Below are 13033 nucleotides of genomic sequence, written 5' to 3' on the forward strand. Positions count from 1 at the left end.
AAGAACAAAGTAGGAAGACTTACATCATCTTATAAGGACAGTATCTTACTGGCATAAGGACAGACACACAGATCAATGAAACAAAACAGAACTCAAAAATAGACCTATATATATGGACAATTAACTTTCCACAAAGGAGCCAGAGTAATTAAACGGGAAAAGGATAGTCCTTTCAAGAAATGATGATGGAACAATCTAATACACATTTGGGAAAAGATGAAATATTGCTCTTAAAATTATCATGAAATAGATTATAGACCTAAATGTGCAAGGCAAAACTATGAAATTTTTAGAAGAAATATGTAAGAAACACTGTAATGTTAGGGTAGCAAAGACTTCTTAATTAGGAGACAAAAGCAAAAACTTCAAAAGACGTTAAGAAAATTAAAAGACAAGCAGGAACTGGGATAAAAATATCTGACACAGAACTTGTATCCATATATATAAAGATTTTTATAACTCAATAATAAGATGACAAACAACCCAATTAAAAATTGAGCAAAATATTTTAACAGAAAACAAAAAAAGATACAAATGACCAATAAACATACGAAAAGATGCTCAACATCTTCAGTCATCAGGCAAATGCAAATTAAAAGCACAGTATCACTACATATACAATAGAATGGGTTAAATTAAAATGACTGACCTTTTTGCTAAGTGTTGACAAGGATGTGGAGCAACTGAACCCACAACTGTGGTAGGAATGTTAAATGGTACAGTCATTTTGAAAAAACTGCTGGTTTTTTATAAAGTTAAATATACACTTACTATAAGACCCAATAATTCCACTCCTAGGTATTTATCCAAGAGAAATGAAAACATACATCTGCACAAAGACTTACATGAATGTTCACAGCAACTTTATTCATAATGGCCCCTGAGAGCAATCCAAAAGTCTAGCAGCACGGATTGCATAAGTAAACTGTAGTAAGTCCATACAAAGGAATAAAAATGAACAAACTACTGATACACAGAGGAATCTCAAAAACATGCTAAGCAAAGAAGATGGAGTATAATTACTTTGACACAAAATTCTAAAAGAATACTAATACTTTAATATTAGTAATATAATGACAGAAAGCAGATCAGTGGTTGTTTTGGTCTGGGGAGTGGAGTTGGGGATGACTGACCGACCACACAGGGGATCAAGGAGGAACTTTTTGGAGGGATGTAAACATTCTACATTTTGTGTGTGTATGTGAGGAAGACTGGCCCTGGGCTAACATCTGTTTCCAATCTTCCTCTTTTTGTTGAGGAAGATTGGCTCTGAGCTAACATCTGTGCCCGTCTTCCTCTATTTTGTATGTGGGACGCCACCACAGCATGGCTTGATGAGCGGTGGGATTCGAACCTGCAAACCCCAGGCCACCAAAGCGGAGCGTGCGAACGTAACCACTACGCCAGCGGGCTGGCCCCAGTATTCTACATCTCGATTAGGGTAGCATATACATTTGTTAAAACTCACTGAACTGTACAATTAAAATGTGTGCACTTTTACTGTATGTAAATTACAGAATAATGCTGTTTAAAAAATGTGGTGACTTAGGAATAACTCACAGAAAAATGAAAGGTAGTAGACAAAACCAAAAGATCCAGTATGGAGATTCAGTACCTGGTAAGTGGGGCATTTTAAATCACTGAGGAAAGAATACACATCCAATAGAAATGTGTAAATATAGTAATACAATATTTTTTAGTAAGCCAGAATCCAAAAGGAAAAGGCTGAAGATTTGATTATACAAAAATGAAAAAAATTCTATAAAGCAAGATACTTTAAAGAAAGAAAAGCAAATTAAAACAATGTTAATTCTACTTCCTAGAATAGCAAAGATTAAAAAAAAGTGAATTTTGATTCCATTCCTGAGGATGGACTATCAGAAGTGGAGTATCTTAAAGGCATCAAGTGTATTCCAGTTTTACATTCCTGCCATCTTCATCACCATTAGGTATTATCAGAAACCAAACAACAACAACAAAGGAATGAAAGAAAACAATAAAAACACCTTTGTTATTTAGATACTGCTTTGATTTGCATTTCAGTGATTATCAGTGGTGACGGGTATTATTTCAAATGTTTAACCACCATCTAAAAAAAAAAAAAAATCCTTTGTACATTTACCTTAGCGATTTTCTTGTTGATTTATATGAGCTATTGCTGCAAATATTTTTTATGGCACGTTCCCTAATGGTTGTTGCTCTTTGATTTAGTTGCCTTAGAAGTGTTAAAAAAAAAAAAATGTAAGTTGCCTTGTTTGTAAATTTCTATTCAATCTTTAGTGTAAGGGTCAAAACGGAAATGTTCCATGGCGCTTTTATAAATGCAGGTTATCAAATTCTTCAAGTTTAAAGGATATATTTAAGAGTTCCATGTATTCCTCAATTTAGAAATATAGCTCGAGTCAAGATGAACTAGTAATGGATACTTTTGCTAAATTTTCACAGAAGAAAAAATTTTAAGCGTCAATATTAAACAAAACATCTGAATAATTAAAAAGTCAAAACATTAATTGCCTTATAAGCTGATATTGTAAATTTCATGTCTTAAAATGAAGTACAAGTAAAATAACTATTTCTTTAATAATCCTCATTTTAAAATGAGGGTGCAAACAGCACTTATCTAAGTTAATTAAATAGCATGAAGGGTCACAGTAATAAATACATAATTCACACCACTGAACTCCCTTCAATTGTTCAAGCCCAAATGAAGTGCAAGGCAGTGGCTGTAATACCAGAATAGATGGGAGTAATTAATCAGTGTCAAACAGAGATAACATGACTGATGCTGCTCAGTGTGTACACCGTGGTGAGAGCGGCAAAGGACACTCCCTGGAGCTGAGCTGCACCACCCTGCTTTTCTCACGGGCAGACGGCTATTAGTTGACCACAAGGCAGCGTCACAGTTCAATCAAGAACAAAACTGATTTCATTTCAATTCTGTTCTAGTGGGTTTTTGGCAGTGTTTACTTTAAAATTCAGATCTTTTATCGGCTTTAAAAACATGACAAAAATCCGGCTATTTATTTCTCTTTCTCTATATATACCTAGTAAGCTTTTATATGATGGAGAATCCATTTCTTTTTTTTCTTTCATTTTCTAACTCTAAGCTTTAATAGTGATAATTCACTCTTGGTTCACTGTTGGTGTTATACATTCTACGGGTTTGGACACAGGTATAATGACATATATCCATCATTATAATATCACACAGAGTATTTTCACCGCCTTAAAAATCCTCTGTGCTCTGCTTATTTGTAAACTCCGCCCCCGGCAACCACTGATCTTTTTACTGTCTCTATAGTTTTGCCTTTTCCAGAATGTCATATAGTTGGAATCACACAGCCTTTTCAGATTAGCTTCTTTTCACTTACTAATATGCATTTAAGATTCTTCCATGTCTTTTCATGGCTTGACAGCTCATTTCTCTCTTTTTTCTTTTTTTGCTGAGGAAGATTCACCCTGACCTATCATCTGTGCCAATCTTCCTCTCTTTGGTATGTGGGTTGCCACCACAGCATGGCTGCCACCGAGTGGTGCAGGTCTGTGCCTGGGAACTAAAGCTGGGCAGCCAAAGCAGAGCATGCTGAACTCAACCACCAGGCTATGGGGCTGGCCCCGACAGCTCATTTCTTTTTAGCACTGACAATATTCCATTGCCTGGATGTACAGATCATTCATATTTAATGTAATTATCAATACGTTTGAATTTAAGTCTAATATCATATAATTTGTTTTCTATTTGTCCATTTGTTTATGTTCCTATCTTCTTTTGAATTGAATATTTTTTTCAGGATTCCATTTTATCTCCACTATCAGCTTACTAGCTATACTTTGTGGTTTAATTTAAAATATTTTAGTTGTTGCTCTGGGGTTTACAACGTACATACTTAACTTATCACAGTTTCCCATTAAATTGCTTTAAGTACGGTGTTAAGAACTTCACAATATATTTCTATTTTCTCATTAATTTTTTTATCATTGTCATACATTTTATATCTCCATATGTTTTGAAACCCACAATACATTATTATTTTTGCTTTAATAATCAATTACCTATATTTTAAGAAATTAAAAAATGAGAAAATAAAAGCTTTTCTATGTGCTCACACATTTACCATTTCTGGCATTTTCCATTCCTTTGTTTAGATCCAAGTGGATATTTTTCTCCCACTTGAAGAACCTACTTTAATGTATCTTGTATTGCTGGTCTGCTGGCGATTAATTCTTTCAGCATTTTTCTTCTGGAAAAGTTGGTCTTCATTTTTGAAATGTATTTATCGCAGATGTAGAATCTAGGTTGACAGTTTCTTTTAGCACTTTGAAAATGTCATTTGATTAGCATCTGGCTTACATAGTTTCTGATGAGTATTCTGAAGTAATTCTTTCTTTGTTCCTCTTTATATGTTTCCTTTTTCTCTGGTTAATGTTAAGATTTTTTTTTTTATTATTATTATCACTGTTTATCAGTAATTTGCTTATGATGTGCCTTGGTGCTGTTTTCTTTGTGTTGCTCCTACTTGGGATTCACTGAGTTTCTTCAATCTGTGGGTTATAGTTTTTATCAAATGTAAGAAAATTTTGGCATTACTTCTTCAAATATATTTCCTGCCCCTGCTTCTTCCAGGGACTTTTATTATTACATTTAAGTTTGAGTGCTGCATATTTTCCCAAAGGTTACCATGGATACATTCATATTTTTAAAAATCTTTTTTTCCCCTCTCTGTGCATCATTTTGGATACTATTTATTGCTGTTTCTTCAAGTTGACTGATCTTTTCTTCTACCATTAATTCCATCAAATGACATTTTCACTTCAGATATTGTAATTTCCATTGCTAGAAGTTCTATCTGGATTTTAAATATCTTCTCATATTCTCATCACTATATTAATATAAAAGTAGTTATTACATGTTTCAATATGCTTGTGTGCTAATTCCATCACTTCTGGGTCTGTTTCTATGGACTGATATTTTGCTGCATTCAACGTTTGATTGAATGCTGGCCATCATGAATTTTATGTTGAGTGTCTGAGTTTTGTTGTTTTCCTTTGTTGCCATTAAAGTTACTTGCAGTGCAGTTTTTTCCTTTCAAGGCTTTTTTTAAGCTTTGTTAAGGAGCTTCCAGAGTAGCCTTTACTCTAGGGATAGTTTATTCCCACTATGAAGCTATGGTCCTTCTAGAATCTCTACTGAATCAAGTCCAAAAGGACTCCTCACTCTAGCTGGCTGAAACCTGAATATCCCACAGCTCTGTGTAAACTCTGAGAACTGTTTGGTTTGGAGGTGCCACGGCTGCTTTGCCTGACCTCTGGCATTTCGTCCTACATATATACATCTTAGCACTCATTTAAACTCAGGGGGACATTCTGTGTAGATGTCTAGAGCTCTTTGTCTGGTTAGCTTGTCCTCTTCAGTACTCTGCCCCACAGCTTCTGGCTTCTATTCACTAGTACTATCATCAGAGGCTTAGCAGGATTGTAAAAAAAAAAAAAAAAAAAAAAAAAGGTGTTATATTTACTGATATGATCCTTTCTTCATACTTCCATAGCTGAGCATGAGCACATTTTCCCTACTCTGGAATTTCCCTTTCAGATCTTTCCTCAGGTTGTGCTATTTTTAGGGGATTCTAATATTTTGTGTTGTATTGGCCTTACTACTTAGATACAAGTACATACACAATGGCACTGAAAGAAATATAGAGTGTAAATGGTACCAGAGAGCAACAATAGAATCACATACCTCCTTCATAGTATTCTGAAAAAGCCAAATCAATTACTCTAAGGATTACTGGGTAAAGAATAGTCAGGATTTCAAAATTTCACTAGACATCAAATAATATTTTGTTCTAAGTAGGTGGGAGAACATTCAAATGCTATCTTAAATCTACCTCAAGATTACGACATGAATGAGTTAGTACTGCCTTTAAAATTCTAGCATTAAGACAACAAAATGATTACAGTGAAGAAAGCAACATTTTCAAGTTTCCAAATATCAGTCCAAATACCAGAGCTACACAAAAACAAAACAAACGAGGCTGTGAAAGGATTTCGTGTTTGCCTCATTTCAGCTGTGCTGTGCTCAAGCTTTCTGAAGAAAGAGAAAATGCCACCATCAAGGTTTTATTTCCACAGCACTGCAGCCTCAGAGTGAAAAACCGACAACAAGGTGCCGTTTTACTCTAATGGTGGTTATTTGCATCTAGTGAGTCCAATTTATGATGAATAGTAAAATCGCAACTATATTATAATTTTATAAAGCATTTTAAACATATAGAGAATAATATAATGACCATCTGGGACTCACCACTCAGCTCTGTCAAATCTTAACGTTCTGCCGCAGTTCCTTCAATTTTAAAAGAAATAGTTCACATATATGGCATTGAACCCTGTTTGTAGCCTTCCCTGAGCCTAATTACTATCCTTCTCCAGAAGTACACGCTACGCTGAATTCAGTGGTGATCATTCTTAAGTGTTTTCTTGCGTTTACTATGTGTGTGTCTGTATAGTTGTTTTACATGTTTTTAAACTTCACATAAATGGGTATACTGTAGGAATCATCCTGCAGCTTTTTTTTGTTCAATGTTGCTTTTGACAGACACACACACACAATTTACTTAATTTGCTATAGAGATTTTATTGTATGTAACTACCATATTTATTTATCTTCTGTTGATGGACATTAAGGTTGTTTCTAATTTTTCACTTCTACATACCATACTGTCGTGAAGATTCTTGTACACAGGTTGTGGGAGAGAGTGTTCAGAATACACACCAAGGAAAAAAAATGTGTGGTTGTAGGGATGGTACAACTATACTTAATTTGATGATATCAAACTGTTCTCTAAAGTTGTACCAATTAAGACCACCAGCAGAAGAGCATAAAAGATCCATTTGGCTACATTATTGCCAACACTTGGCACTGTTAAGTTTTACGTATTTTTTTTCCAATAGTGATGGATGAGAAACAGTGTCTTAAAGTTTTAATTAGCTTTTCCCTGAGTCACTAGTTATGTTGTGCATCTTTTCATTGAAGTTTGTTGTATACTCAGCTTTCCTACGGTCAGGAGGCTTTCAGTGAAGGCGGGAGAAAAAGACTTATATGTAATAAGCAGTTTAAATAAAGAAAATTCTATAATCAAATTCTAACTTTTGGAGCTAAGTGTGTAGGTATGTAAGAACTGTAAGAGCTCACATAAGTGAAAAATCACTGGGGTGTAAAACAAGGGAGTGTAGAATTGGACCTGTCCTTGAACACTACGTAAGACCTGAGGGGTGGACAGTGGAGAGAATTCTAGGCAAATGTATTCTGAACACAATAACTACTAACCGACTAAAGAGACTGACAGTCTCTTTAATTTATACTTTACCTCTATTGGTGATATTTTTCTTTGGTCACTTGGAAAATGAAAATATTTTCTTTTAGTTATATTTGCAACTTAGTAAATACTAGTTATTGCTTAAAGAAAAGTTTTCTGAAATATTTTGTCATATTCAAAATAAGAGCTATGTAATATGTCACATACATTGTAACTGGCAGAAATTAGATTTAAATCAAGTTTTCTTTAAATTACTTCTTTAATGAAATAATATGCCATCTAAAATTTATGTAGGGGCCGGCCCAGTGGTGTAGTGGGTAAGTTCGCACAGTCCGCTTCGGCAGCTCAGGGTTCACAGGTTCGGATCCCGGGCATGGACCTATGCACCGCTCATCAAGCCATGCTGCGGCAGCGTCCCATATATAAAGTAGAGGAAGATGGCCACAGATGTTAGCCCAGCAACAATTTTCCTCAAGCAAAAAGAGGAGGATTGGCAACAGATGTTAGCTCAGGGCCCATCTTCCTCACTCACACACACGCACAAAATTCATGTAGATGGTAATCTCTAAGAACACCTTACCTTAACATCTGTTATACTGTGTCAAATACAGTGGGCACATAAACAGTGGTTGTAGAATGAATGAATATTGTTTATTTCAGAATGAATAAGACATGTTTCCCCCTTTACTTTTCTTTCTTACCTGCTTTAACTGAAAATGGCTTTTCCAACAGAAATATTGTTTGTTTCCAGTGTGTTTTGGTACTCTGGGGGCCCGTAGAGAACACGACCTGCATTCGTAGAGTTCAAAAGTATCTGATGAAGTACAAGATTTTTAATATCATGGTACATTAATCTGCTACATCAAATACAAGCTCCAATTGCTTACAACAGCAAAATGCTTATGATCAAACACCTTGGGGCATAAAAATACAATATACTTCACATAATTCTTATGGGAAAACTCATGATACTTACTCTGTTGTGGCAATTCTTCTCAAAATATATATCAAAGTAGCCAGCAACTGCCTGTTTTTTTAAAAAAAAGGAATATAAATAATTATTAAGTAATTACATGACATAATTAATTATTCAGTCTTTTAAGACATGGCAAACAAGAAACCATTTCAAAGACCAGATACCTCTTAAACTTACGGCAAGCCACTGTTTTTCCTGGAAAAGATGTTATAAGTAAAAATAAAGTAATATAATTTGGCTTTTTCTCATAGAAACTACATAACAATAAGGGTAACAAGGCTAATCAAATAACCAATATGTGTTTCATTAGAGAAACGATCATGGTAGACTACTGGAAGGTGAGAGACTACATGGAGAGAGGGGCTCAGCTGGCCCCTGGCCAATCCAGGCTCTCCCACTGAGATGCTTCCTTGTGCATTACGCCATCTTGGACCCTCCAGCTCTACTCAAGTCTCCAGACAACGGCAGCAGCATGAGAGACACCAGGATAGAGCAGCAGCAGAACTAGTAGATAAATCCAGTCCAGACTGCAGAATCATAAATAAATAAATCCAACTGATTGTGACTTCAAGGCACTAAGTTTGGGGTTGGTTTGTTGCACAACAATAAATAACTAAAACATAATCTTTTATACAAAGCCAACTCAATTTCTCCTGATCTCGTGTTTTAAAGCAAAGTACTATGAATATTTTTATGATGAGATCAACAGAATTTTTAAATGTTATGTATTTTTTCTGAAAATAAAATAAAAATAAATAATAGTACTTAAATAAAAGTTATGTTTAAGCAAATACCCAAAGGAGAAACTTCAAAGTAACTCTAAGAGTTACTGTGATAGTACAAAAAGGTCTCTAAAAGAAATCAAAAAGATAAATATATAATTTTCAGATGAATATATAATTTCTTTTTGTTTAAAATTTAAATGATACAATTCCTTTTTACTTCACTAATGGGACTAGTTTGACTTAATCTATTTTAAAACTGGCATTAAACAAAGCTTACAAAGTGTTAAAAACAGGACACTGATTATTGAAAAATCACTATAAAGCTAATTTGTGTACTCTGCTGCTTTTGTTGAGAATGTGGTTTCATTGATCTGTAGGCTTAATATAGATTGGATCCAAAATTAACCTTAAAGTTCACTCTACTTTAGATACCAAGAGAGAATTCAAATACTAGTTATAATTCTGTCAAATAGAATTATAAAGCAACACAGTCCTCAGCTACAGATTACTACAGAAAACCATGCAGTTAATAAGAAATTTCTAAAACATAACTTTTTTCAGTTGATTTCCTAATACCCCTCCACAGACTAATTCAACTATTTTCTTAAATTTATTCCTATATGCCTGACTTGCTCACCACTATATCCTTAGCGACCAGGGCACTGCCTCGCCCATAGTACACAATAAATATTTGCTAAGTGAATGTGCTTATTATACACAATTCTATTACAGCACTTACCACACTGTATTATAGTTAGTTTGCCCCATCAGAATGCAATTTATTTAATAGCAAAGCCCATGTGTAACTCACATTTCTCTGCCCCTTACCCAGCATGAGTCTGTTATATAGCAGGTTCTCAATAAATTTTAGTTAAATTAAAATTTTTAGTCTTCAGTTTCTTAAATATAGCTAGCATTATTATGTAGTCAGTACACTTTGTAAATCATTGAATAACTAATCTTAGATGGAAATTGTAATCTTAAACTCTGAAAAAAAATGGAGAGTGTAGGACAAATATGGGGAGGAGAGAGCTAGAGAAGAGGATCCCCTAATTCTCTGTATGAACCCGCACAAGTCTCAGCCTAACCCCTGAACTATGTAGCTCAGGTTAGAACCAAACCAACATAACCAAGGCTGAGAGAACTGAACTAAAATCTGAATCACTGGCACAAGTCTCAGGAATAATCTCTGAATAAAATGTGCATGGGAAAACCCCAAAACAACAAGTAAAGGCTTAGAGAACTAAAGTGAGATTTGAAAAACCTGTACAAGTCTCAGACTAATCCCTAAACTGCATATGTGCAGGAGAGACCCAAAACAGAATAGCAAATGCTCAGAAAATGGAACTGAGACTTGAACCACTGTCTACCCAGACACTGTTAGAGAACTTGTATTCTGACTTTAACTAGGTTGACAGCCTGCTGAACCACACATCCACATCCTCTTAGACGATTATAACATGACCGCGAGTCCACAAAACGTAACACGCACAACATCCAGGATACAATCCAAAATTACTCGATATACAAAGACCCGGGAAAATGTAGCCAACTCTCAAGAGAAAAGACAATCAGTGGATGCCAACTCTGAGATGCCCAGAGGCTGGTACTATCAGACAAGAAGTCTAAAGCAAATATTATTAACTATGCTGGTGTGAGGTAACAGAAAACACAGTGAAATCAATCAAAGGATAGGAATTCTCGGCAGAGAAACAGAAACTACAAAAAAGAATCAAATGGAAATTTTAAAACTGAAAAATACAACAACTGAAGCAAAAAACTCCCTGGGCTAAAGTGCAGAATGGAGATGACAGGAAAAAAAAATCAGCGAATTTGAAGATAGATCAAATAGAAATTATCTAATTTGAAAAACAAAGAGAAAAAAACTGAAATAAAACGCACAAGGCTCAGGGACCTGTGGATCTGGCATACAGGTAATTGGAGGCCCTGATGGGAAAAAAAAAGATTTGGAGCAAGATAAAAAACCTTTCAAAATTCTATATCCAGCAAAAATATCCTTCAGGAATGAAGGCAAAAATAAAGACATTTTCAAGTGAAGGAAAACTAAAAGAATTCACCGCCAAAAGACTTTTTAGAAGACATTTTAAAGGAATTTCTTCAGGCTGATAGGCAACAATATCAGAAGGAAACCTGAAACATCAAAAATAACAGAAGAATAACAGAAATGATAAATAGTTGGATAAATATAAAAAACTACCTTTTTCCTCTGAATTCCTTTAAAATATTTATAGTTGTTTAAAGCAAAAATTGTAACATCACCTGGTCGGATTTTCAATGTATGCACATGTAATCACAAATTTCAGTGCAGGGTGGGTGAGCAAGGAGGGAGGAAGAGGGAAATTCCACCAATATATACAAGTGTTTATAACATTTGGAAGTGAAGAAGGCTTTTTGAGCATCACACACAAACCAGAAACTTAATATAAGGGATATTTAAAATTTTAGTATCAAAATTAAAAGACAACAAATCTGAGAACATTTGCGATATATATATCATATATATGTCACTGTCCTCTGTACATTAAGCTACTACAAATTAGTAAGAAAACAGTAAGTCAAAAGAAATAACAAAAGACAAAGCAGGAATTTATAAAAGAAAAATCAAATGATTAATAAGCATGTGAAAAAAATGTTTGACCTATTTAGGAAAAAAAAAGTAAAGTAAAATAAACAGATATAAGTTTCCCTGATCAGGTTGGAGAAAACATTTTTTTAACGCTAACATTCAACGTCAGTGGGGAAAGCGGCTTTTGTGTGGGGAAAAGAAACTAAAATAACCTTTCTAGAAGGAACTTAGCAGAACATATTAAAGGACAAAATATTTGCATTAAAAAGAAGCCAGATACAAAACAGTACACATGATATGATTCCTTTTATATACAGAAAACTCAAAAATAGCAAAACTAACTTACAGTGTTGTAAGTCAAGATAGCAGTTACCCCTGCAATAGGGGTAGAAACTGGAAGGGGTTACACGGTGGGCTCCTAGGTTACTGGTAATATTCTGTCTCTAAAGCTGAGTGCTGGGTACATGGTGAGTATTTACTTTGTGCAATTTTATCTTTTGATTTTACACTTATTTATAAATTTAAATTTATACTTATGATTTGTGCACTTTTCTGTTTTGTAAGTATATGTTAGGTACTCAATTAAAATGACTATATAATGTACATACTCATTGACCCAGTAATTCTAAACATTCAAGAAATTATTTTATGGACATTATTAAGTATACTTGCAAAGATTTAGCCATAGATGTCAATTTCAGCCCAGATTTTTCAACCATAGGTGACCAGTTAATAAATCAGATCATCTCCATATAATGGAATTACATTTGGCTGTCAAAAGTAATCCTAGATACATATTTACTGATTTGGAAAAATAGTCACAATATACTATTAGGTGAAAAGAATAATATGTATATTATGGGCACTTATTATATGTTATAGAAATATGAATATATATATGTATGTATTTGGAAAGATATTCACCAAGCTATTGAAAGTGGATGATAGATTTGGAATATTCATATTTTTTGTGTTTATATATAATTTATATTTCTCATAAAAATGAACAGCTCCTGTGATAGTAAGTTAATAATACTTGAGTTAAATGATCTATAGTATTTGCATGGAGAGGCATTCAATTCAACTATTACCTTTGTATCAGCTGCCTTAATGACTCCCCAAATCACTCATCTCTGTAACCCCAAGGGCTAGGGCAGTGTCTAATATGTAGTATTATTTGATATAAATACTTGATAAATTTGGAAAAAAAAGTGACAAATTTTCCCCAAATAGTAATTCCACAAAAATAACATTTTCTAATGAAGAGATTTGCAAAAGTGAACTCAGAGAAAGTAGCAAGTAGAAGAAAAAAGACATTTATAAATGGAAGAGTCACAGTAATAAGAAATTGCCAAACTACATGAAAACATTAAGACTTTTAAGATTTTCGTAAGTGGGTTACACATTACCCTGTAATTATTCTTTAAGGTAT

General features: G+C 34.1%; 1 protein-coding gene across 4 annotated transcripts in view; it reads right to left on the minus strand.

Moving 5' to 3' along the window:
* Window positions 1-13033, minus strand: part of PRMT3 (protein arginine methyltransferase 3) — a 135503-nt gene that overhangs the window by 12885 nt on the left and 109585 nt on the right. The window contains exons 14-17 of one of the 4 annotated variants that reach the window (XM_087433090.1): window positions 8290-8340; window positions 8015-8127; window positions 6302-6340; window positions 3992-5463 (exon numbers count right to left, since the gene is read on the minus strand). In XM_087433090.1, the coding sequence (XP_087289216.1) occupies window positions 8020-8127; window positions 8290-8340 (159 nt within the window). In that variant the 3' untranslated portion in view covers window positions 3992-5463; window positions 6302-6340; window positions 8015-8019. Of the gene's footprint in view, window positions 1-3991; window positions 5464-6301; window positions 6341-8014; window positions 8128-8289; window positions 8341-13033 lie in introns of those variants that run through there. The other 3 variants (XM_087433088.1, XM_087433089.1, XM_014783543.2) reach the window with 3 other exon arrangements.

Source organism: Ceratotherium simum, chromosome 7, assembly GCF_057802395.1.
Source record: "Ceratotherium simum simum isolate JZ-2026a chromosome 7, ASM5780239v1, whole genome shotgun sequence".
Lineage (NCBI taxonomy): Eukaryota > Metazoa > Chordata > Mammalia > Perissodactyla > Rhinocerotidae > Ceratotherium > Ceratotherium simum.